General features: G+C 36.5%; 1 protein-coding gene across 1 annotated transcript in view; it reads right to left on the bottom strand.

The window, feature by feature from the left end:
- Dscam1 (Down syndrome cell adhesion molecule 1) overlaps positions 1–23,425 on the bottom strand; it is a gene marked incomplete in the record, with an annotated part of 1,133,347 nt that overhangs the window by 613,371 nt on the left and 496,551 nt on the right. The window contains 1 exon segment of the mRNA XM_070098007.1: positions 16,753–16,914. Coding sequence (XP_069954108.1) covers positions 16,753–16,914 — 162 coding nt within the window.

The following is a 23,425-nucleotide window of genomic DNA, read 5'->3' as shown; positions in this document are numbered from 1 at the left end:
TAAGCAGACTACTGCAATATATTGTAATAATTGTATAAATAATGTCAACCCATTCATGACTGCATATTAGAATGGCTAGTTAGACATTTATTGGACAATGACATCATTTGTCTACCTTTGAACATCGGCAAAAGTCAAACATTTCCCTTGCTTTCAGCTCCATTTCAAGGTTCTTTTCATAGTAAAACCAATCAAAATCACCTCTATTTCTATGATCTGTTTTCCATACAACTATAAATACCATACGAAAATACACCACAAAGTTGGCGTTTTAATCCAAAAACATGGTCAGAGTTTTTTTTTTTCTCATTATGCACTGCGTGCTGCAGGATTTTTTTTATATGGTGCACACTGACCACACAGACCAATTCTCTCACATGTGGCCCTACCAGCTTTCTCCTGCTTGATTTGAAGCCACTAGAATTTTTGAGTATACATACGTTAAACACATTGGCTCATAAGACGTATATATACTACCGAAACAGTCAAAGGGTTAAGCCAAAATTGCAAGTATTACCTATTCAGAATGAGATATATATATAAATTGCAAGTATTACCTATTCAGAATGAGATATATATATATAATTACTGTCTTTGCAGAGGCACACAGATACAACAGATTAGATATTCCTCCAAACTGCCAATATCCCAAACCCCTCCTTTGAAGTGCAGGCATTGTACTTCCCATCTCCAGGATAAGTCCGGCAGACCGGTTTCCCTGAATCCCTTCACAAAATATTACCCTGTTCACACTCCAACGCTTCATTAGGTTCCAAAACCATTCGTCTCCATTCACTATTTATCTATCTATCTAACACACACACACACACACACACACACACACACACACACACACACACACACACACACACACACACACACACACACACACACACTTGTGGGAAGTCCAAGTCCCTCACCCACAAACCTCCTTTACCCCCTCCCTCCAATTTTTTCAGGGACAACCCCTACCCCGCCTTCCTACCCCAACAGGTTTATACACTCTCCAAGTCATTCTACTACGTTTTGTTCTCTCTAAATGACCAAACCACCTCAACAGCCCCTCTTCAGCCCTCTGACTAATACTTTTATTAAATCCACACCTTCTCCTAATTTCTGCACTCCGAATTCTCTGCACAATACTTACACCACACATTGCCCTTAGACAGGACATCTCTACTGTCTCCAGCCGCCTCCTCGCTGCAGCATTTACAACCCAAGCTTCACACCCACACAAGTGTGTTGGTACCGCTATACTTTCATATATTCCCTTCTCTGCCTCCATGGATAATGTTTTTTATCTCCACAAATATCTCAATGCACCACTCACCTTTCTTCCATCAATTCTATGATTAACCTCATCCTTCATAAACCCATCCACTGACACGTCAGCTCCCTAATACTGTATCTGAAAACATTCACTTCTTCCATACTCCCTCTCTCCATTGATATCCAATTTTTCTTTACCTAAATCGTTTGATACCCTCATGACTTTACTCTTAGCTATGTTCATTTTCAACATTATACCTTTACACACCCTCCCAAACTCATCCACTAACCTTTGCAACTTTTCTTTAGAATCTCCCATAAACACAGTATCATCAGCAAAAAGTAACTGTGTCAACTCCCATTTTGTACTCGATTCCCCATAATTTAATCCCACCCCTTTCCCCAACACCCTAGCATTTACATACTTCTTTCACAACCCCAACTATAAATATATTAAACAACCATGGTGACATTAGACATCAGTGTCTAAGACCTACTTTTACCAGGAAGTAATCTCCCTCTCTCCTACACACCCTAACCTGAGCCTCACTATCCTCACAAAAACTGTTTACAGCATTTAGTAACTTACTACCTATTCCACATACTCCCCTATCCACTCTATCCCCATACACACACATACACATACATACATACCTACATACACCCACCAGTCTATATAGGTTGGTTAAGGATATTAATAAGGAACAGGAAGGCCATAAGCAATGAAAAGGCAAACAAATAAGTGAAAAATGATAATTCATCTCTTCTTTTTAAGAAAGCTTATCTTGGGAGAACTATTGGCACCTTGAACTTTCAATGTAGACGAAAATTCTGAGAAGCCAACAGTGTTGCTTGCTCGACATGTGTAAAGACCAGCATGTCGTGAAGATACGCTGGGTAGTAGAAGGTTGCTCACTTTGGATGTTAAGTGATTAATGATGGTGTCATGATCAGAAGTCACAAGTTGGTAGTCTTTGAACCACTGGATAGTGATTGGCTCATCTCCTGCTGTGACCAGACAGGGTATTTGCAAGACTTTTCCCGACTCAACAATCCCAGGAAATGAAAAAGACACTATTTCTGGTGTGGCTGTAGGGTTGCAACAGTGTAAAATATCTTTAGAAAAATTACAGTTGTATAATTTTGATATATATAACGTGTATAAACTACAGACATATATGAAACTTAGTAACAAGTCATGCTAGTACTGTATTTACATTTAATACAATGCCTCGTTTCTTCAGTGTAATGTAGGGATCATGGGTCAATAATAGGACATGTTAAAAAAGCTACAGCAAAAAATAAAAGAACAAATTAACAGAATGCTTCATTCTCCAAAGTAGAATACCCTTGATGCTGAGAACAATGGACTCCTCGACTAAGCCAGCCTGATTGGAGGCTCTGCAAGTGTATGTGCCAGAGTGAGCCTGGATCACCTGCAAGATGACAATGATGGCCATGGCAGGTGTGGGAGAAGTGACAGACACTGATGGATCCATAATAATTTGGCCATCCCTGAGCCATGCAAGTAAAGGTGGAGGGGATGACTGAGCAATGCATGACTGCTGGAAAGTGTCACCCTCCAAAATTTCCAGAGTATCCATGAGGGGGATAATACGTGGAAGGTCTGAAAGTGTTTAAAAGCTGCCTAATAAATGACTCGGTTTTAACAATCCCACAGTCAATAAAATAAAGAAAAGTTTATTAAAATTATTATGCTTTTATTACAATAAAAACTCTGGTTAATTAAATCTTTCATTTAAAGTCTTATCTCTTCCATACTTCCAGTTCAAAATATAAACATTTTAAATTCAAGTAAATACTCATTTGTAACTTTTTTATGCCAATTAAAGAAATTCTTGGCAAACAGTTTTATCAAAGTTTGCACCTCCTGCTTCATTATCACCAATGGCAGCTGATAATTAATGATGATTGATAATGACGATGAGATTATAAGATAAAACCTCTAATCGTAAATTTGCATCAAATCCAGACAATAAAGAATAACAACTAAAACTATGGTATGAAAACTTATTTAATATTTCTTATCTGATAGCTAACCAGTCAATACACACTCTTACATTATGCCTAAAATATCTAAAGATCTACTTTATTAATAGGTCTTTATAATTATACAAGTTTTCTTGCAAACTATAATATCTCATTCAGTGATTTATTTACTGAACTTACATACAATTTTCTTTTCATGTTTTAATCTGCTTGAAAAATTAAACCAATTCTAAATAAATGATGCAAATGAAGAATCGAGACAGTGACTGCAAATGGAAAAATATTGAAACACGATGAATATTGCAAACCCGTGAAGCCCAGGCCTTCAAAGCACTAACGTCTTTCATTTTTTGTGAATCTTCACCAGTCATTTGCTCTAGATATCTGGGTATTGCTAACTCCATACTCAAGTTTCAACTCAGCGCAATTTCCTCTTATATGTACACTAACAGGTGATACAATACCACTATTAATAAATAACCAGTATCATAGTGCACCTTGTATAACCTCTTCATCTGAAATGAGCAAGGCATGAATCAACTGTCATAACCACAGGGTCACAAGTGACTTTTACCTTGCTCACTCCAGCTGAAGAGACAATGTGACATCATGTTACTGTATGAAATTAACAATACACTAAATATTCTTCATAAAGTTTCGCAGATTAACCCTTTGACTGTCGCAACCCCAAATCCTGAAGTGTCACCCGACGATAATGACACCAAAAGTGCAACATTTGATGGAAAACTTACAGAATTACACTCTCACAAAGTTAGCGACCTCAGCGACATTTATGCATCGGCGATTTCGCCCACTCTGAGTCCTATTTTCGGCCAATTCCATTCTTACAGTCGACCCAACTCATAGCTATTTCTTTAGAACTCCATTTGTTCTATCGATTGAGTACAAGAAACTGCCCATTTACTGATTTCAACTACCCAATAAAGTGGTCAGAAATTGGCAATTTGGCCAATTTCATGCAAATTAAAAAATAAGTCAATTTCAAAATAGGGTCCAGAATGAACAATGCAGACATTCTTGGCACTAAAATAACATTTTCTCTGTTCATCAGTCATGTCTTCAGGCCCCTGTTATAATACTCTTGCTTTCTATTTTGAATTTTTATTCCAACAAAAAATAGAAGATTTACTGTTATGCAGATTACTGCAATATTGTAATAATTGTATAAATAACATCAACCCATTCATGACTGTATTAGAATAGCTAGTTGGACATTTATCGGACAATGACGTCATTTGTTTACTTTTGAACAGCAAAAATCAAACATTTCTGCTACTTTGAGCTCCATTTCAAGATCCTTTTCATAGTAAAACCAATCAAAATCACTTCTATTCCTATAATATGTTTTCCATCCTATCAAATGAGACCAAGAAAACAAGAATACAACCATCAATACTATACAAAAATACACCTCAAAGTCGGCATTTTAATCCAAAAAAACGGTTGGATTTGTTTTTTCCTCATTATACACTGCGTGCTGCAGGGTTTTTTTATACTGTGCACACTGACCACACAGACCCGTTCTCTCACATGTGGGCCTACCAGCTTTCTCCTGCTTGATTTGAAGCCGCTAGAATTTTTGAGTATATACATGTATACATCAAACACATTGGCTCGTAAGATGTATATATATGACCAAAACAGTCAAAGGGTTAAAGAATGTTATCATAAGCCATTAACTCTGAATGCAGAAACCTAAACTCAATCTATGGCATTAAAATTTGTTTAGCTGATAAATAATATTATGATTATTATTATCTCAAAGGGTTTGCCTTTCATCTACTTATTCAACAAATTTACTTCATATTTAGCAACATGGATAAAGCAATCTTTTAGTTACCACATCCTTTTTTTTTTTTTTTCTAGATTCTATCTCAAACATTGTTTACTCTTCCTAAGTTATTATATAAAAACCTAATAGAATTTGTCAGCATTTTATTCAGAATATTTTGTAGTACTATATTTCCATTTAATTACCTAGATGATAAGTAAACTAAGCAAGAATAAACTTTGTTATTTAATGTAAACTACCTCCTCCAAATAGCTAAGTAAATGCTGACTTAATTATCATGCCAGATGATTTTTGAGATAGAATGATCAGTTTAACTTTTATGACTACTTAAATTATCCCAAACTTTAAGAACTCTAACTCATCTTGACTCTGAGCATTAGATTCTTGTTTTCCAATTTACAGTACATACAGTATTAGCAACTTAACTTATTTACTTTCTCTCACTATTCAAATTTTTTAAAAACAATAATGACAGTACCTATACCAGTTAGCTAATTCAAATGACTGGGAGGGTGGACAGACAATAGTGAATTGTGCGGTAGGTTACGGGGTGGGTTGTGAGGTGAGGCGCTCAGAGGATGAAGGTGAGCTAGTTTTAGTAGTGGCAATATTATTTTGATAAACAAATGATTATATGCTGATAATGAGTTGATGCAGTAGTGCCACAGTGCTCATCATTAAAGCATGCGGGTTGCCTCTAACCAGCATACTTTAATGATGAAAGTAATACTCTATCCTATTATGTTTTGGAGCAACAGCAATTTATGCCATCCTGGCACATCATAGTGTGAAGTCTCGCGATTCTGCTAGGCAACTCGCTTCATGTTCATTGCTTTCTGGGCCTGTGTGGTGGACGAATGTGTGTCTGTGGTATCCCTGTACCATGTGGTCTTGAGTACCAGGTTTATCGGACATTACTGGCTACAGATGAATTAATATAATAGTACAGATCATTAGATTACTTAAGGTAGACCATAAAACGAATGAAATAGTGAAGCCATTGGCATGTGTGAGCATTCAATAAGGAGCTGGTTGTGTTGGTTTCATGAAGACAGGAGTGATGACATCCCCACATCAAAAGTGCTTTAAAAACATCCCTATGTACATTAACTGTAATGAAGAGACAATTTGAGACCAAATCAAGAGTGACTACACAGGTGATTAAAGAAAAGAATCCAGAACTGCTTCATAATGTGCCTATTAGAACTGTTAACAGGCATGTGAATGACCTTGGTTACAGCAGCTGTCAACCCATCCAGAAACCAATTTTCAGTTGTGTTTGCAGATAAATACCAACACGGATAAGAAACAGTGGGGTGAGATGTTCGCTACACTTGTGGTGCCACATAACACCCTGAATCTCTAATGGTTTAAGCTTGTTTTAGTGCTAAAACAATCTAAAAATCTTGCTGGGTTGACTGCCTTGTCTGAAAACCAACAAATGAACCAGTACATCTACCTGGAATCACTCTGTAATCCTTTGCCAAAATCTTTCACTCAATGTGGTGCAAAGATTTTTATACAAGACAGTACTCCATGCCACACTGCTAAAACAGTGGCTTTGTGACTGAGATACTCTTTTTTAATGACTGTCCAGGGAATTCCCCAGACTTGAATACTATTGAGAGCCTCTGGGCAGTGATGTACAGAGATTTACAGGGAAAGGACATCAGTACACTCCCAAGACTAAAGATTGCCATTGGCGAGTCGTAGAAGAATTTATCCAAAGAAACCCTCAAGAATTTATTTGAATCACTCCCTCAATGATTGAAGGATGCTCTAATGTGCAAGGAATGACCTAGAAAATACTAAATCATTGGTAAGAGCACACTAATTTTTTATTTCTAAATTTTGTGATAGTGGTTTGAGATGGGGCCAGCATACTTCAATGATGAACACTGTATATAAGTGAGGTAATAAAATTTAATACAATACTGTATATTTGCACATGGAGGCTAATTTAATTAGCTGAATTGTTGCCTCCTATTTATCTTTGTTTCCATTTACACTATGTATATATGAACATTTGCTTTCTCATTACCTTTTATTTAAATGGTTTTTCCATAATTCAGTCAAATTGTGAAACTTTCCAGCAGTTGTTCTTAGCAAAAATTTTCTATTTAAGAAATACGTAACTTTTTATTTTTACATTTTTTGTGGTTGTGGACCTGCAGAAGAAAATCAGATACCTGAGCATCAGTCTACTGGCAGTAATACGAGAAAAACAGGTGAAGTAACAAGAATAATGCCCGAGCTCCATTATACTGGCAGTAATGCCAGAAAAAAGTAGAAAACTAAAAAACTACAGATAAATGCAGGATCAACTCCATAAATTAAAAAATTATATTACTCACGCTGTTATTCCTAACATACACAGACTTCTTCAAACATTTCAGTTATCTGTAGATTGTGTGTCCTATAGCACTGAAGACCTAACAGCAACTCTCAAAATGTTTGCTTAATAATTCTAATATAATATGTTTGTTTCCAAAGCCATAGATATATGCACAAATTATTGCCAAAGGGATTCAAGTCAAAATGAAGAAGATTCTCTCCAAGAACACGATACAATCAATATCCCGGCTAAACTTCCATTAAATAAGAAGAGGCTGTCAAAGAGAGGCTAGAAATTTATCAGGAAAGAACTAGTAAGTGAATTTAAAAAAAAAATAGTGGAGCTCAGATATGAACTAGCAGATCCACTGATTATTGTAGTGAAGTACATTAAGTAAAATGAATGCAAGATATTTTACTGGAGAGATACGGCTTATACCTGACAAGTTGGTCAAAACAGATAAATGCAGTACATAATTATATTTAAAAAAGTTGTGGTCTACATTTGTATCTATTTCAACTAGATATTGTCACTACTAGACAAAGATTTAGCTTCAAGTTCTTTATGTGGAGATCTCAGTCATAAGAAACAAAGTATGGACAAAGAAAAGGGTCACATACTAAAGCTCTGTATCTTATACAATAATTCACCTTTCAGAGGTAGATCCCAACAAATTCCTCAAGAAATGGCAAATATCTTAATTGCCAAGAAGAAATGTGAATTCTGGAGACTGCACATTTTGCATCAACTAGATGATAAGAATATATTCTGTAATAGCCAAACATATGACTATTTGCCCATTAGAGTCTGATAAACATCCCTTGTAACCTTTTATAATCAGTTTTGCATTAACTCTCACAAGATGAGCATGAGATGCATAACTAACCACTATTAGCAATTTGCTATCTGTTCATTATATGGAATATTAATTTTGCAGAAAAAAATGTGGGTTACTGTACCTCAAAAAAATCCATAACAATATGAGAAAATTAACATGCAGGAAAATTCAGTATATATATATAATATATATATATATATATATATATATATATATATATATATATATATATATATATATATATATATATATATATATATATATATAAACATAAGGTACCAACCACCTCTAGAACTGTTATATATAATATATATATATAATATATATATATATATATATATATATATATATATATATATATATATATATATATATATATATATATATATATATATATATATAAATATATATATATATATATATATATATATATATATATATATATATATATATATATATATATATATATATATATATATATATATATATATATATATATATATATATATATATATATTAGAAACAAGTAATACAACAGAAACCCTATAACAGGACAGTACAGGTCAACAGAATTCTTGGTGTGCCAAATCATCAAGAAAGCATATAATAGTTCTAACACTTCTTCAGCAATATTGCATATAAAACAATGCCCATGAAGAAATCTCTTGCCTAATAGTTAATCAGCAATATCAGAAATTATACCAACTAGCAAAATTGCATCTGCTGTTATTGCTCCTTCCTCAAGTAAGAAAGGCCTAAGAATTAACAATTAGGCTTTGCATTACAAACCAAACTTTTCTGCCATCCTAACAGCATTAAAAAATCCCATATGACAATGAGTCTCACTCACTGATAATTACTTTTCAGTGTCGTAATTAAAAGCATTTGACTCGTACAAGGTCTCAATTGATAAACTCATTAGAAAAGCCAATACAAATTTTTACAGAAAGAAGAAAAAAACGATTATATAAACTTTCGTGGAATGCATATCATGCTAATTTATTCTTACATGTAAAAAGTCTAATATAAATTTGGGTTTAATGCAAGCAATAAAAATATTAAGAGAGAGTTGAATAAAGAATGAATCTGTTATGATTATGATTATATTGATAAAAAAAACTGAACCTGATTGTCAGAAACACAATTAGAAGCCTCAGTTGATCTAAAACCAATTAAAAGCCTCAGTTGATCTATAACCAATTAGAAGCCTCAGTTGATCTAAAACCAATTAGAAGCCTCAGTTGATCTAAAACCAATTAGAAGCCTCAGTTGATCTATAACCAATTAGAAGCCTCAGTTGATCTATAACCAATTAGAAGCCTCAGTTGATCTATAACCAATTAGAAGCCTCAGTTGATCTAAAACCAATTAGAAGCCTCAGTTGATCTATAACCAATTAGAAGCCTCAGTTGATCTAAAACCAATTAGAAGCCTCAGTTGATCTAAAACCAATTAGAAGCCTCAGTTGATCTAAAACCAATTAGAAGCCTCAGTTGAACTAAAACCAATTAGAAGCCTCAGTTGATCTAAAACCAATTAGAAGCCTTAGTTGATCTAAAACCAATTAGAAGCCTCAGTTGATCTAAAACCAATTAGAAGCCTCAGTTGATCTATAACCAATTAGAAGTCTCAGTTGATCTAAAACCAATTAGAAGCCTCAGTTGATCTAAAACCAATTAGAAGCCTCAGTTGATCTATAACCAATTAGAAGCCTCAGTTGATCTATAACCAATTAGAAGCCTCAGATGATCTATAACCAATTAGAAGCCTCAGTTAATCTATAACCAATTAGAAGCCTCAGTTGATCTATAACCAATTAGAAGCCTCAGTTGATCTATAACCAATTAGAAGCCTCAGTTGATCTATAACCAATTAGAAGCCTCAGTTGATCTATAACCAATTAGAAGCCTCAGTTGATCTATAACCAATTAGAAGCCTCAGTTGATCTATAACCAATTAGAAGCCTCAGTTGATCTATAACCAATTAGAAGCCTCAGTTGATCTATAACCAATTAGAAGCCTCAGATGATCTATAACCAATTAGAAGCCTCAGTTGATCTATAACCAATTAGAAGCCTCAGTTGATCTATAACCAATTAGAAGCCTCAGTTGATCTATAACCAATTAGAAGCCTCAGTTGATCTATAACCAATTAGAAGCCTCAGTTGATCTATAACCAATTAGAAGCCTCAGTTGATCTATAACCAATTAGAAGCCTCAGTTGATCTATAACCAATTAGAAGCCTCAGTTGATCTATAACCAATTAGAAGCCTCAGTTGATCTATAACCAATTAGAAGCTCAGTTGATCTATAACCAATTAGAAGCCTCAGTTGATCTATAACCAATTAGAAGCCTGTTGATCTATAACCAATTAGAAGCCTCAGATGATCTATAACCAATTAGAAGCCTCAGTTGATCTATAACCAATTAGAAGCCTCAGTTGATCTATAACCAATTAGAAGCCTCAGTTGATCTATAACTAATTAGAAGCTCAGTTGATCTATAACCAATTAGAAGCCTCAGTTGATCTATAACCAATTAGAAGCCTCAATTGATCTATAACCAATTAGAAGCCTCAGTTGATCTATAACCAATAAGAAGCCTCAGTTGATCTATAACCAATCAGAAGCCTCAGTTGATCTATAACCAATTAGAAGCCCCAGTTGACCTATAACCAATTAGAAGCCTCAGTTGATCTATAAGCAATTAGAAGCCTCAGTTGATCTATAACCAATTAGAAGCCTCAGTTGATCTATAACCAATTAGAAGCCTCAGTTGATCTATAACCAATTAGAAGCCTCAGTTGATCTATAACCAATTAGAAGCTCAGTTGATCTATAACCAATTAGAAGCTCAGTTGATCTATAACCAATTAGAAGCCTCAGTTGATCTATAACCAATTAGAAGCCTCAGTTGATCTATAACCAATAAGAAGCCTCAGTTGATCTATAACCAATCAGAAGCCCCAGTTGATCTATAACCAATTAGAAGCCTCAGTTGATCTATAAGCAATTAGAAGCCTCAGTTGATCTATAACCAATTAGAAGCCTCAGTTGATCTATAACCAATTAGAAGCCTCAGTTGATCTATAACCAATTAGAAGCCTCAGATGATCTATAACCAATTAGAAGCCTCAGTTGATCTATAACCAATTAGAAGCCTCAGTTGATCTATAACCAATTAGAAGCCTCAGTTGATCTATAACCAATTAGAAGCTCAGTTGATCTATAACCAATTAGAAGCCTCAGTTGATCTATAACCAATTAGAAGCCTCAGTTGATCTATAACCAATTAGAAGCCTCAGTTGATCTATAACCAATTAGAAGCTCAGTTGATCTATAACCAATTAGAAGCTCAGTTGATCTATAACCAATTAGAAGCTCAGCTGATCTATAACCAATTAGAAGCCTCAGTTGATCTATAACCAATTAGAAGCCTCAGTTGATCTATAACCAATCAGAAGACTCAGTTGATCTATAATCAATCAGAAGACTCAGTTGATCTATAACCAATCAGAAGACTCAGTTGATCTATAACCAATCAGAAGACTCAGTTGATCTATAACCAATCAGAAGACTCAGTTGATCTATAACCAATCAGAAGACTCAGTTGATCTATAACCAATCAGAAGACTCAGTTATTCTATAACCAATCAGAAGCCTCAGCTGATCTATAACCAATCAGAAGCCTCAGTTGATCTATAACCAATTAGAAGCCTCAGTTGATCTATAACCAATCAGAAGCCTCTGTTGATCTATAACAAATTATGATAATTTGGAAAAACATACTGGGAGCAATTTGTAATGTAGAGAGATCATCAGTAGTTGTAGCTGCCAAGCTTCTTGGTTACATGACTATTTGTCTGTTTGTTATGTATACATACAAAGATCAAACTAAACAAAGTATGAAATTAACTTTACAGTTACTGTCTTGAACATCAAGTGCTTAAACTTCCATTCACTGAACAATACAGATATGCCAAGGTAAGATACCAGAAATTTTGACCAAATATCCAAATTCTGAATAATAATTCTTTTAAAATCGAGTTCCTAGATCTTTGTGCACCTATGTAATTTTGCATTATCATACCTAAAATTAAAATGAAGTGCATAGTAAACTAACAGCTTTATTACAAAATTTCAAATTTAAATACCCAACCAAGGTAATAATATGTCAATATATAAATATTCATTATGTGCACCTCTTTTTTCCATTGCTTTTCTTTTATCTCTTAAACATGATTCGATGTAGTAGAGTAATTTCTACTTTTATAAGCAATAGTATGTGGCAAGGTAATTAAAAATAAATAAATGATGGACTGAGAAAAACTACCAAAATAAATTATGAAAGAAAAAAATAGGTAATTAATGTCAAGAAATGTAAGAGTCAAAGACCTTTAACTCTAAGTTTAACAGTCTTAGAAGCATGTCCAGCAGGATTTGCAGCCACACAAGTGTACTCCCCAGCATGTTTTTGATGGGATTGAGTAATGATGAGAAGTGACATCATGGGTGAGGGATAACTCACAGACACAGATGTATCACTAAGTAGTAAGCCATCTTTAAGCCAGGTGATGGAAGGTGGTGGATCAGACTGTGCCACACAAGTGATTTGAAAGATATATCCTTCAAATACCTCAGATTCTGGAGTTATGGGTAGGATGTGTGGAAGCTCTGAAATTGTTGCCAAATAGGAGAGGGAAGATGTAAGATTGCTCACCACAATGCCTGATAACTGAATTTCCAAAGTTTTCCATGAAATTCAAATAAATTAAACTTTTGCTTGTGGATTAATCATAGTAAATTTATAAATACAAATTATGAACCAATAAATCTTATGAAGTCAGCTACAATTAATGTAAAATATGTGCAAACTGTATTAACTTTATCTTAATATGATTCTTCCTCCTCATTACATTCGTATAAGAAAGTTCAACATTAAGCTGTTGTATTCAACAGTATTATAAATATCAATGCAACACTTACAGAGAGAGGTCTCTTCATCTATTAATCACAATAACTACTCTCTGAAAAAATATCTAATAATAAAGAATGGAGCCAATCATACAAAAAATCATCACAGTGGTACACGTTCCCCCCTCCCCCCATATATACTACTCAACATCAAAGAAAAAATATGACAAAAGTAAAATAATAAAAAGTAAAAAAACGCCCACAAAAAAAATCTGTAAAACTTACAGCTTTTGCTTATTGAAATTTTACAAAAAAGAAACAAAAATAAGAGAACTAGGACAGAATCACGAAGAAATTAAAAACATTGATTATTCTTTACCATAACCTTGACCCATGCATTTTGGATTGATAGTAACTTAAAATTTTAAAACATGATGCTGGTTTTAATATATTTTATTGAATATCAAAATGCTAAAAAGATGATATATATATATAGTAGCGAGTACAAACTGAGAAAGATTTATACTTAGTCATGTAAGGTAATTTTCTAAAATGCACTTAGAAGCCCCATTTTCGGTTATTCTTTTAAAAGTTTTGGTAATTTTCTTTTCTATTTGCATGTCATTCTCTTTCATGCTATTTATCTTTATTAAAATCCACTTCCATACTACATTTTTCAAAGACCTCTTTTTTTTTTTTTAATGGCAGGAATTTTGCATCAGTTCATTTAATTAAACTTGCAGAAAATAGTTTTTTTTTTTTACACCTCACAACATGAGACATCTTCTTGACGTGCAAAAGCAGATGGAGCAGCAAAGATGATAGTATTGCAACTGTATCAATAAACTGGATAGTTAGTGAACCAACAAGAAGTCAACATTATAAACATAACCTCTATATGAATTACCACGAACAACCAAAGCATCAGAATATGTAGCTGAGCCCACCAAGTTGGCTGCCACACAAGTGTAGTTTCCAGAGTGGTGTGGACAGAGCTCGGTGAACCTTAGTTCCGAGTACCGGTCACCTAACTGGTTTACCACCACTCGAGGATCCACTCCATCCTTCCCACTCAATACATTCATGGTTTCACCACCAAGCTCAGAAGTAACATTATTACTTATAGAAAAAGGTCCACAAGAGTCCTCTATGGGATGTCTACGCTCACGCCGATCGCCTGATGCATGCCAGAGGTCATGGGGACTTGAATCCATCCTTGCAGGAATGACAGGTTGACCATCCTTATACCAGATGAGATCAATGGGAGAATCCCCAGCCACAACTATGCAGTGCACGAAAAATTCTGATCCTACATCAGGTTCACCAGCAATCACAAAAGGGTAGATCTGTGGGGATTCTGTGACCCACCAATCACAGATTTTTAATACAATGACAAATTTGCAGTTTAAAATAAAATGAATGTATGATTAAATATAATAAGAATTATTAGTATTACATATTAAACATTCATAAAAACTTACCTTAGTTACCATAATTTGTACACTTCCAAATGACATTTAGCAATGATATAAAATTTTACTGAAAGGTAAGATTAGTTAGGCAAAGCTGATATTCCTCTCCTGATAAGTACCCTTTAGGCAATACTAGCTTTCCTTTCTCAAATATAATGTGTTAAATATAGTGTCACTATAATTAATAGTGTATAATTTTATAACTTCTTTAAATTATATTTTATGACATTTATGAGCTACTCCAGCAGAAACATTCTCATTATAAAAAAAAAAAATATCAGTTATAATACAGTACATCCTAATCTTTTTAAAAAATTATGTCTAACTTTCCTGCATTTTGATAAAAAAATGAGAAATAATGATTTGGTGAAACATCAAGGACAATGGGAACAATTTAAAAATGAATGAATAAATGGATGTATGTACATACATATGTACGTATGTATATGCTCTGAAGGAAGTGTGAAGATATTGCAGTCAGTGGGTAATCTGAAATGGGATATCAGCACACCTCAAGCAAGATAGCTATTAAATGAATAATAGTAAATGCATTTCCTGTTATGGCACACATTGTCTTGGCAATAAAATGGCCAATGAGGTGTGTGTTGGAATGTATGTATATATTTTTTTTTTTAACACGCTGGTTGTCTTCCACCAAGGCAGGGTGACCCATTCACACTATCAATGTCTTGCTAGAGGCCATCTTTTGCCAAGGCAATGTGATCCAAAACAGCCAACACATTCACTATCATTCATTCAATCATTGTCTTTCCTGAAATGTGCTGACATCCCATTCAGATTACCCTCTGACTGCAATATTCCCACACCTTCAATACACAAGCACTGCCCTTCCTTCCAGTTTAGGACTTCTTCTGATTATAATAATAATAATAATAATAATAATAATAATAATAATAATAATAATAATAATAATAATAATAATAATAATAATAATAATAATAATAATAATAATAATAATAATAATAATAATAATAATAATAATAATAATAATAATAATGCCCTTCCTTTCTCCAGGACTCAAGTTTAGCTAACTGGTTTCCCTGGATACCTTCATAAATGTTACCTTGCTCATACTCCAAGAGCACATCTATTAAAAAACCACTCGTCTCTACTGACTCCTCTCTAACATGCTCACATAAGCCTGCTGGATATACAAGCCCCTACAAATCAAAGCCTCTTTAATGCCCTCCTGTCAGCCAGTCCTAGGATGACCCCTACCCCATCCTACCTTCCACCTCAGATTCAGACATCCTCTTCATCATCCTATCCCTCTCCATGCTTTCTACATGCCCAAACCACTTCAACAACCCCTCCTCTTCTCACACTTGGTGACCCCACACAGTCTTTTAATTTCTAAGCTCTGAATTCTCTGCATAATATTCACTTCACATATTGCTCTGAAACATGACATCACTACTGCCTCCTTCTGGCTGCAACATTCAAAACCCAGTCCACACACCTATATAAAAGTGTTCATACCATTATACTCTGGTACACACTTTTTTCTTTTCTTTTTTTTTTGCATACACAGATGCTTTAACACACCACCCACCTTCTTTCCCTCATCTCTTCTGTGGTTTGCCTAGATTTTCATTGACTTATCTGCTGACACGTCGGCTCCCAAAAATCTAAATGCACCTACTTCCTCTATACTCTTTCCCTCCAATCTGATACTCAATCTATAATTCTCTAGACTTTTTGCTACTCTCATCACCTTGTTCTTATCTATGTTCACTTTCAATTACCTTCTTTTACATACCCTCCCAAATTTGGACTGAAAAACAGGTATGACGTGGCTAGGAGCAGCAAGTTGAGACGCAGGGCCAGGAGCTAAGACTCGACCTCTACAACCACATATCAGGAAGAGTGTACATATGCACACATGTACACACGCACATGTATGAATGCATGTGAGCACGCACGCATGAACACACACACACACACACACAAAATTTATTATGGTCAATTTTGACTAATTAATCTTATGCATGAAATAAATTATTACACAGACTTGTCATTACCTTGAAGTTCACCAATCATTTCAATTTGCAGAATTCAACAGAAACAATCAACACTCACCCATGACCTGGACATCTAGATCACCACGGGCAGTGTATCCCTGACTGTTACGAGCAACACAAGTATACCGTCCCTGATCAGAGTTGCGCTCAACAGCTTCAACAATAAGAGTACCATTGGGGAAGGTTTTCTGACGACGGTTGATGGGAAGCATACGGCCATCTTGGTGGAAAGCAAACATTATTAGACAAAAAATATAAACAACATGACAATCAGCTAAGCAAATACATTCATTTATTTACTTAGAAATAGTTGTTAGGTTCATTACATATTTACAACGCAACATTATTTAAGGATACTAAGTAATGATAGGAATAATAAAAGAAAATTAATAATAAGAGCAGCTTTAAGGTAGAATCTCGCCTTTAATATGTCCTGAGATCAAGATTTCAATGAATTGTTATTGAAATATTGTCCCTAAGTCCACATTTCACAGAAAGTGACCAGTCAGTCAAGCATCTTTCTCATTACATCATTCAAAACTCATGCCTCACACGCACATAAGTGTTATTACAGTACTACTAAACTCAAGTGATATTCCCTTTTTTTGCTTCCAAAGATAAACTACTTTATATCCACAGATGTTTTAACACACCGTCCACCTTTTTTCCTTCATCTAGTCTATGGTTTGCCTCATTTTTTTTATTAACCCTTTGACTGTTTCAGGCCCCTTTCTGAAACTGTCATTCTATGTCGCCAAATATTTGAAAAAAAAAAATTATTTTTTCTTATGAAATTATAGAGAATCTGTTCCCGATGGTAATGACACCAAAAGTTTGAAATTTGGTCGAAAACTCACGGAATTACGCTCCCGCGAAGTTAGCGGAATCGGCGACATATGTGTATCGGCGATTTCGCCGACTTTGAGCCCTGTTTTCAGCCAATTTCGTTGTTCCAGTTGACCAAACTCATAGCTATTTCTTTAGAACTCCATTTTATCTATCAGCTGAGTACAAGAAACCGCCCATTTACCAATTTGAACTACCCAATATAGTGGTCAGAAATTGGCAATTTGGCCAATTTCACGCAAATTAAAAAAGATGCCAATTTCAAAATAGGGTCCAGAATAAACAAGGTAGACATTCTTGGCACTAAAATAGCATATCCTCTGTTCATTAGTCACATCTCTAGGCCCCTCTTATATTATTATTGCTTTCTATTTTGATTTTTTATTCATACAAAAAAATACAAAATTTACTGTTATGCAGACTACTGCATTATTGTAAAAATGATATAAATAATATCAGTGCACTAGTGAAAGAATATTAGACTCCCCAGTTGACGTGTATTGGACGTGTGGTGTGATTTGTTTACTCCTGAACATTGGTAAAAATCGAACATTTCCGCTAATTTGAGCTCAGTTTCAAGGTCGTTTTCATCGTCAAAGTAATGAAAATCATCTCTATTTCTGTAATGTTTTCCATTTTATCACCTAAGACCATGAAAACGCGAATACAACGATAAATACTATACGAAATACACCTCAAAGTCAGCGTTTTATTCCAAAAAAAACGATCAGTTTTTTTTTTTTCTCATTACGCAATGTAGGCTGCAGGATTTCTTTTATGTGGTGCACACTGACCACACAGACCCATTCTCTCACATGTGGGCCTACCAGCTTTCTCCCTCTTGATTTGAAGCCGCTAGAATTATTGAGTATATATACATCAGAAACATTGGCTCATAAGACGTATTTATACAGTGGACTCCCGCATACCGTTGGCCTTACATAACGTTAAATCCACATACCGATACATTTTATCGCTAAGATTTTGCCTCGCATACCGCTAAAAAACCCGCTCAACGCTGTTCGTCCGACACACGTCTATGTGAGGCCTGAGCCAGCCTCACATGTTCCGCCGGTGGCATTGTTTACAAGCCAGCCTCCGCGGTAACATCCAAGCATACAATCGTAACATTTCGTATTATTACAGTGTTTTTGGTGATTTTATCTGCAAAATAAGTGACCATGGGACCCAAGAAAGCTTCTAGTGCCAACCCTGTGGTAAAAAGGGTGAGAAATATTATCGAAATACTGTGATACCATGGTCAACTGCTGATGCTGATGCTGCTGCTGCTGCTGCTGCTGTAGCACTGTCAGCTGCTGCTGCTGCTGTTGTTGTAGTACCGTCTGCTGCTGCTGTAGCATTGTCTGCTGCTGCTGTAGCACTGTCAGCTGCTGCTGCTGCTGTAGCATTGTCTGCTGCTGCTGCTGCTGCTGCTGTAGCACTGTCAGCTGCTGCTGCTGCTGTAGCACTGTCAGCTGCTGCTGCTGCTGTAGCACTGTCAGCTGCTGCTGCTGCTGTAGCACTGTCAGCTGCTGCTGCTGCTGCTATAGTACCGTCTGCTGCTGCTGTAGCACTGTCAGCTGCTGCTGCTGTAGCACTCTCAGCTGCTGCTGCTGCTGCTGCTGTAGCACTGTCAGCTGCTGCTGCTGCTGTAGCACCGTTGTTGGTGTGGCTTATTGAGAATACCAAGAAACAATTAACCCCAGAGGGTTAGCCACCCAGGATAACCCAAAAAAGTGTGTCATTGAAGACTGTCTAACTTGTTTCCACTGGGGTCCTTAATCTTGTCTCCCAGGATGCAACCCACACCAGTCGACTAACACCCAGGTGAACAGGGAAAAACGCCTGGAACTAGTGCTCATATTGGTGAATTTAAAGCCAGCAAAGGTTGGTTTGAGAGATTTAAGAATCGCTGTTGCTGGATCAGTCAGCTGTTGCTAGATCAGTCAGCTGTTGCTGGATCAGTCAGCTGTTGCTGGACCAGTCAGCTGTTGCTGGACCAGTCAGCTGTTGCTGGACCAGTCAGCTGTTGCTGGACCAGTCAGCTGTTGCTGGACCAGTCAGCTGTTGCTGGACCAGTCAGCTGCTGCTGCTGCACCATCAGCTGTCTCTGAACATGACTCGTCCCGAACCTGTCCGTCCAGCCTGAGCGCCTGCCTTGCTGTCATTGTTTACAAGCCAGGGTGGCCGGTTGCATGCATACATTCGATACATTTTGTATTATTCCATTATTTATAGTGCTTGTAACTGCTAAATAAGCCACCATGGGCCCAAAGAAAGCTTCTAGTGCCAACCCTGTGGTAAAATGGGTGATAAATACTATCGTACCACAGTCAGCTGCTGCTGCTGCACCACAGCTGCAGCTGCACCATGGTCAGCTGCTGCTGCACCATGGTCAGCTACACCACAGCTGTCGTTGTTGCTGCACCACCATCAGCTGTATTACTCGAAGATGTGGAGAGTGTGTTGTTGGTGTGGCTTAACGTGAAACAATTACAGAGAAACAATTAACCCCGGAGGGTTAGCCACCCAGGATAACCCAAGAAAGTCAGTGCATCATCGAGGACTCTAACTTATTTCCATTGGGGTCCTTAATCTTGTCTCCCAGGATGCAACTCACACCAGTCGACTAACACCCAGATTAACAGGGAAAAATGCCTGGAACTAGTGCTCATATTGGTGAATTTAAAGCCAGCAAAGGTTGGTTTGAGAGATTTAAGAATCGTAGTGACATACACAGTGTGATAAGGCCTGTTCTGGAAGAAAATGCCAAACAGGACCTACAGTACTCAGGAGGAAAAGGCACTCCCAGGACACAGTGTCTCATCAGTCATTGCTGCATCTTCAATAAAGGTAAGTGTCATTTATTCTTCATTTAGTAGAGTAGTACATGCACAATATATACTGTGCATGTACTACTCTACTATTGTGCATGTATCCTTCTCTTTGTGTGTAGGAAAATGTATATTTCATGTGGTAAAATTTTTTTTTTTCATACTTTTGGGTGTCTTGCACGGATTAATTTGATTTCCATTATTTCTTATGGGGAAAATTCATTCGCATAACAATAATTTTGCATAACAATGAGCTCTCATGAACGGATTAATAGTTATGCGGGGGTCCACTGTACGTCGAAAACAGTCAAAGGGTTAATCCATGCTGATATGTTCACTCCAAAATATCTTAACACATCCACTTCCTCCATACTCCCTCCCTCCACTCTTATATTCAATCTATCATTGTCTAGACTTTTTGTTACCCTAATGACTGTTTTTATCTACATTCACTTTTAATCTCCTTTTATATACCCCTCTCAAAACTGTCTACCAACCTTTTCTTCAGAATCCCCTCAAAAAAAGTGTCATCAGTAAATTGAAACTGTTATAACTCGCACTTTGTATAAGAGCAAACATTCACTTCTTTTACAATCCCATCACAGTTGTGTAACATTTTTTTTTTTATTACCACATTGGTCATTTCCCATCAAGGCAGGGTGGGCCAAAAAAGAAAACATTCATCATCATTCACTCCATCACTGTCCTCCCAAAGGCATGCTTACACTACAGTTTTAAAACTGCAACACTAACACCCTCCTTCAGAGTGCTGGCACTGTACTTCCCATCTCCAGGAAGCAAGTCCAGCCTGCCAGTTTCCCTGAATTCCTTGGTAAATGTTACCTTGCTTACATTCCAACAGCACGTCAAGTCTTAAACACCATTCGTCTCCATTTGCTCCTATTTAACACACTCACACACACTTAATGGAAGTCCAAGCCCCATGCACACAAAACCTCCTTTACCCCCTTCCTTCAACCTTTCCTAGGCCGACCCCTACCCCACCTTCCCTCCACTACATATTTATACTCTCTAAGTCATTCTATTTCATTCCATACTCTCTACATGTCCAAACCATCTCAATAACCCCTTCTCAGCACTCTGGATAATAGTTTGGGAAATCCTTCACCTCCTCCTAATCTCCAAACTACAGATTCTTTGCATTATATTCACACCACATATTGCCCTGAGACATAACATCTCAACTGTCTCCAGCCTTCTCATTGTTGCAACATTCACCACCCATGCCTCACACTCACACAAGAGCATTGGTTTAACTACACTCTCATACATTCCCCTCTTTGCTTTCATGGACAAAGTTCTTTGTCTCCACAGACTCCTCAGTGCACCGCTCACCTTTTTCCGCTCATCAATTCTATGATTCACCTCATCTTTCATAGACCCATCTGCTGACACGTCCACTCCCAAATATATGAATACATTCACCTCCTTCATACTCTCTCCCTCTAATCTGATATCCAATTTTCCATTACCTAAATTTTTGGTTATCATCACCTTAATCTTTCCTACATTCACTTTTAATTTCCTTCTTTTACATATCCTACCAAACTCATCAACCAACCGCTGCAACTTCTCTTCAGAATCTCCCAAAAGCACAGTGTCATCAGCAAAGAGCAACTGTGACAACTCCCACTTTGTGTTAGATTCTTTATCTTTTAACCCCACACTTCTTGCCAACACCCGAGCATTCACTTCTCTTACAAATCCATTTATAAATACAGTGGAACCTAGGTTTTCCTATGCCCTAGCCTGTATGTAAAACTATAGCATTTTTTGTTTTTTTCAACAAGTCAGCCATCACCCACCTAGGCAGGGTGACCCAAAAAGAAAGGAAAAATCCCCAAAATGAAAATACATTCATCATCATTCAACACTTTCACCTCACTCATACATAATCACTGTTTTTGCAGAGGTGCCCAGATACAACAGTTCAGAAGCATATATATAAAGATATAATACAAAAAGTGACCATCAAGGCCCCAGTGATGGATCTCACAGTGTGGCTCTTTACTGTCCTATTACACATCCTTCCAAACAGCCAATATCCCAAACTCCTCCTTTAAAGTGCAGGCATTGTACTTCCCATTTCCAGCACTTAAGTCTGGCTATATAAAAATATCCGGTTTCCCTGAATCCCTTCACTAAATATTACCCTGCTCACACTCCAACAGATCATCAGGTCCCAAAAACCATTCGTCTCCATTCACTCCTAACACGCTCAAGTGCACTTGCTGAAAGTCCAAACCCCTCGCCCACGAAACCTCCTTTACTCCCTCCCTCCAACCTTTTCAAGGACGACGCCTACCCTGCCTTCCTTCCCCTACAGATTTATATGCTCTCCATGTCATTCTACTGTGATCCCTTCTCTCTAAATGATCAAACCACCTCAACAACCCCTCTTCAGCCCTCTGACTAATACTTTTATTAACTCCACACCTTCTAATTTCCACACTTCAAATTCTCTGCATAATATTTATACCATACATTGCCCTTAGACAGGGCATCTCCACTGCCTCCAACCGCCTTCTTGCTGCAGCATTTACAACCCAAGCTTCACACCCATACAGGAGTGTTGTTACTACTATACTTTCATACATTCCCTTCTTTGCCTCCAATGATAACTTTTTTGTCTCCACATATACCTCCACCACTCACCTTTTTTCCCTCATCAATTCTATGGTTAACCTCATCCTTCATAAACCCAACTGCTGACACATCAACTCCCAAATATCTGAAAACATTCACTTCTTCCATACTCCTCTCCAATGTGATATCTAATTTTTCTTTATCTAAATCATTTGATACCCTCATTACCTTACTCTTATCAATGTTCACTTTCAACTTTCTACCTTTACACTTTAGTTTTCCTTCTTTCTTTCAACACACCGGCCGTATCCCACCGAGACGGGGTGGCCCAAAAGGAAAAACCAAAGTTTCTTCTTTTACATTTAGTAATATATAGAGGAGAAGAGGATACTAGCCCCTTGTTACACTATAGTTATTCTGTATAAAATGTATTTTTGTTAATAT

Source organism: Cherax quadricarinatus, chromosome 4, assembly GCF_038502225.1.
Source record: "Cherax quadricarinatus isolate ZL_2023a chromosome 4, ASM3850222v1, whole genome shotgun sequence".
Taxonomy (NCBI): domain Eukaryota; kingdom Metazoa; phylum Arthropoda; class Malacostraca; order Decapoda; family Parastacidae; genus Cherax; species Cherax quadricarinatus.
This window is presented reverse-complemented; position numbering and strand designations above follow the sequence as displayed.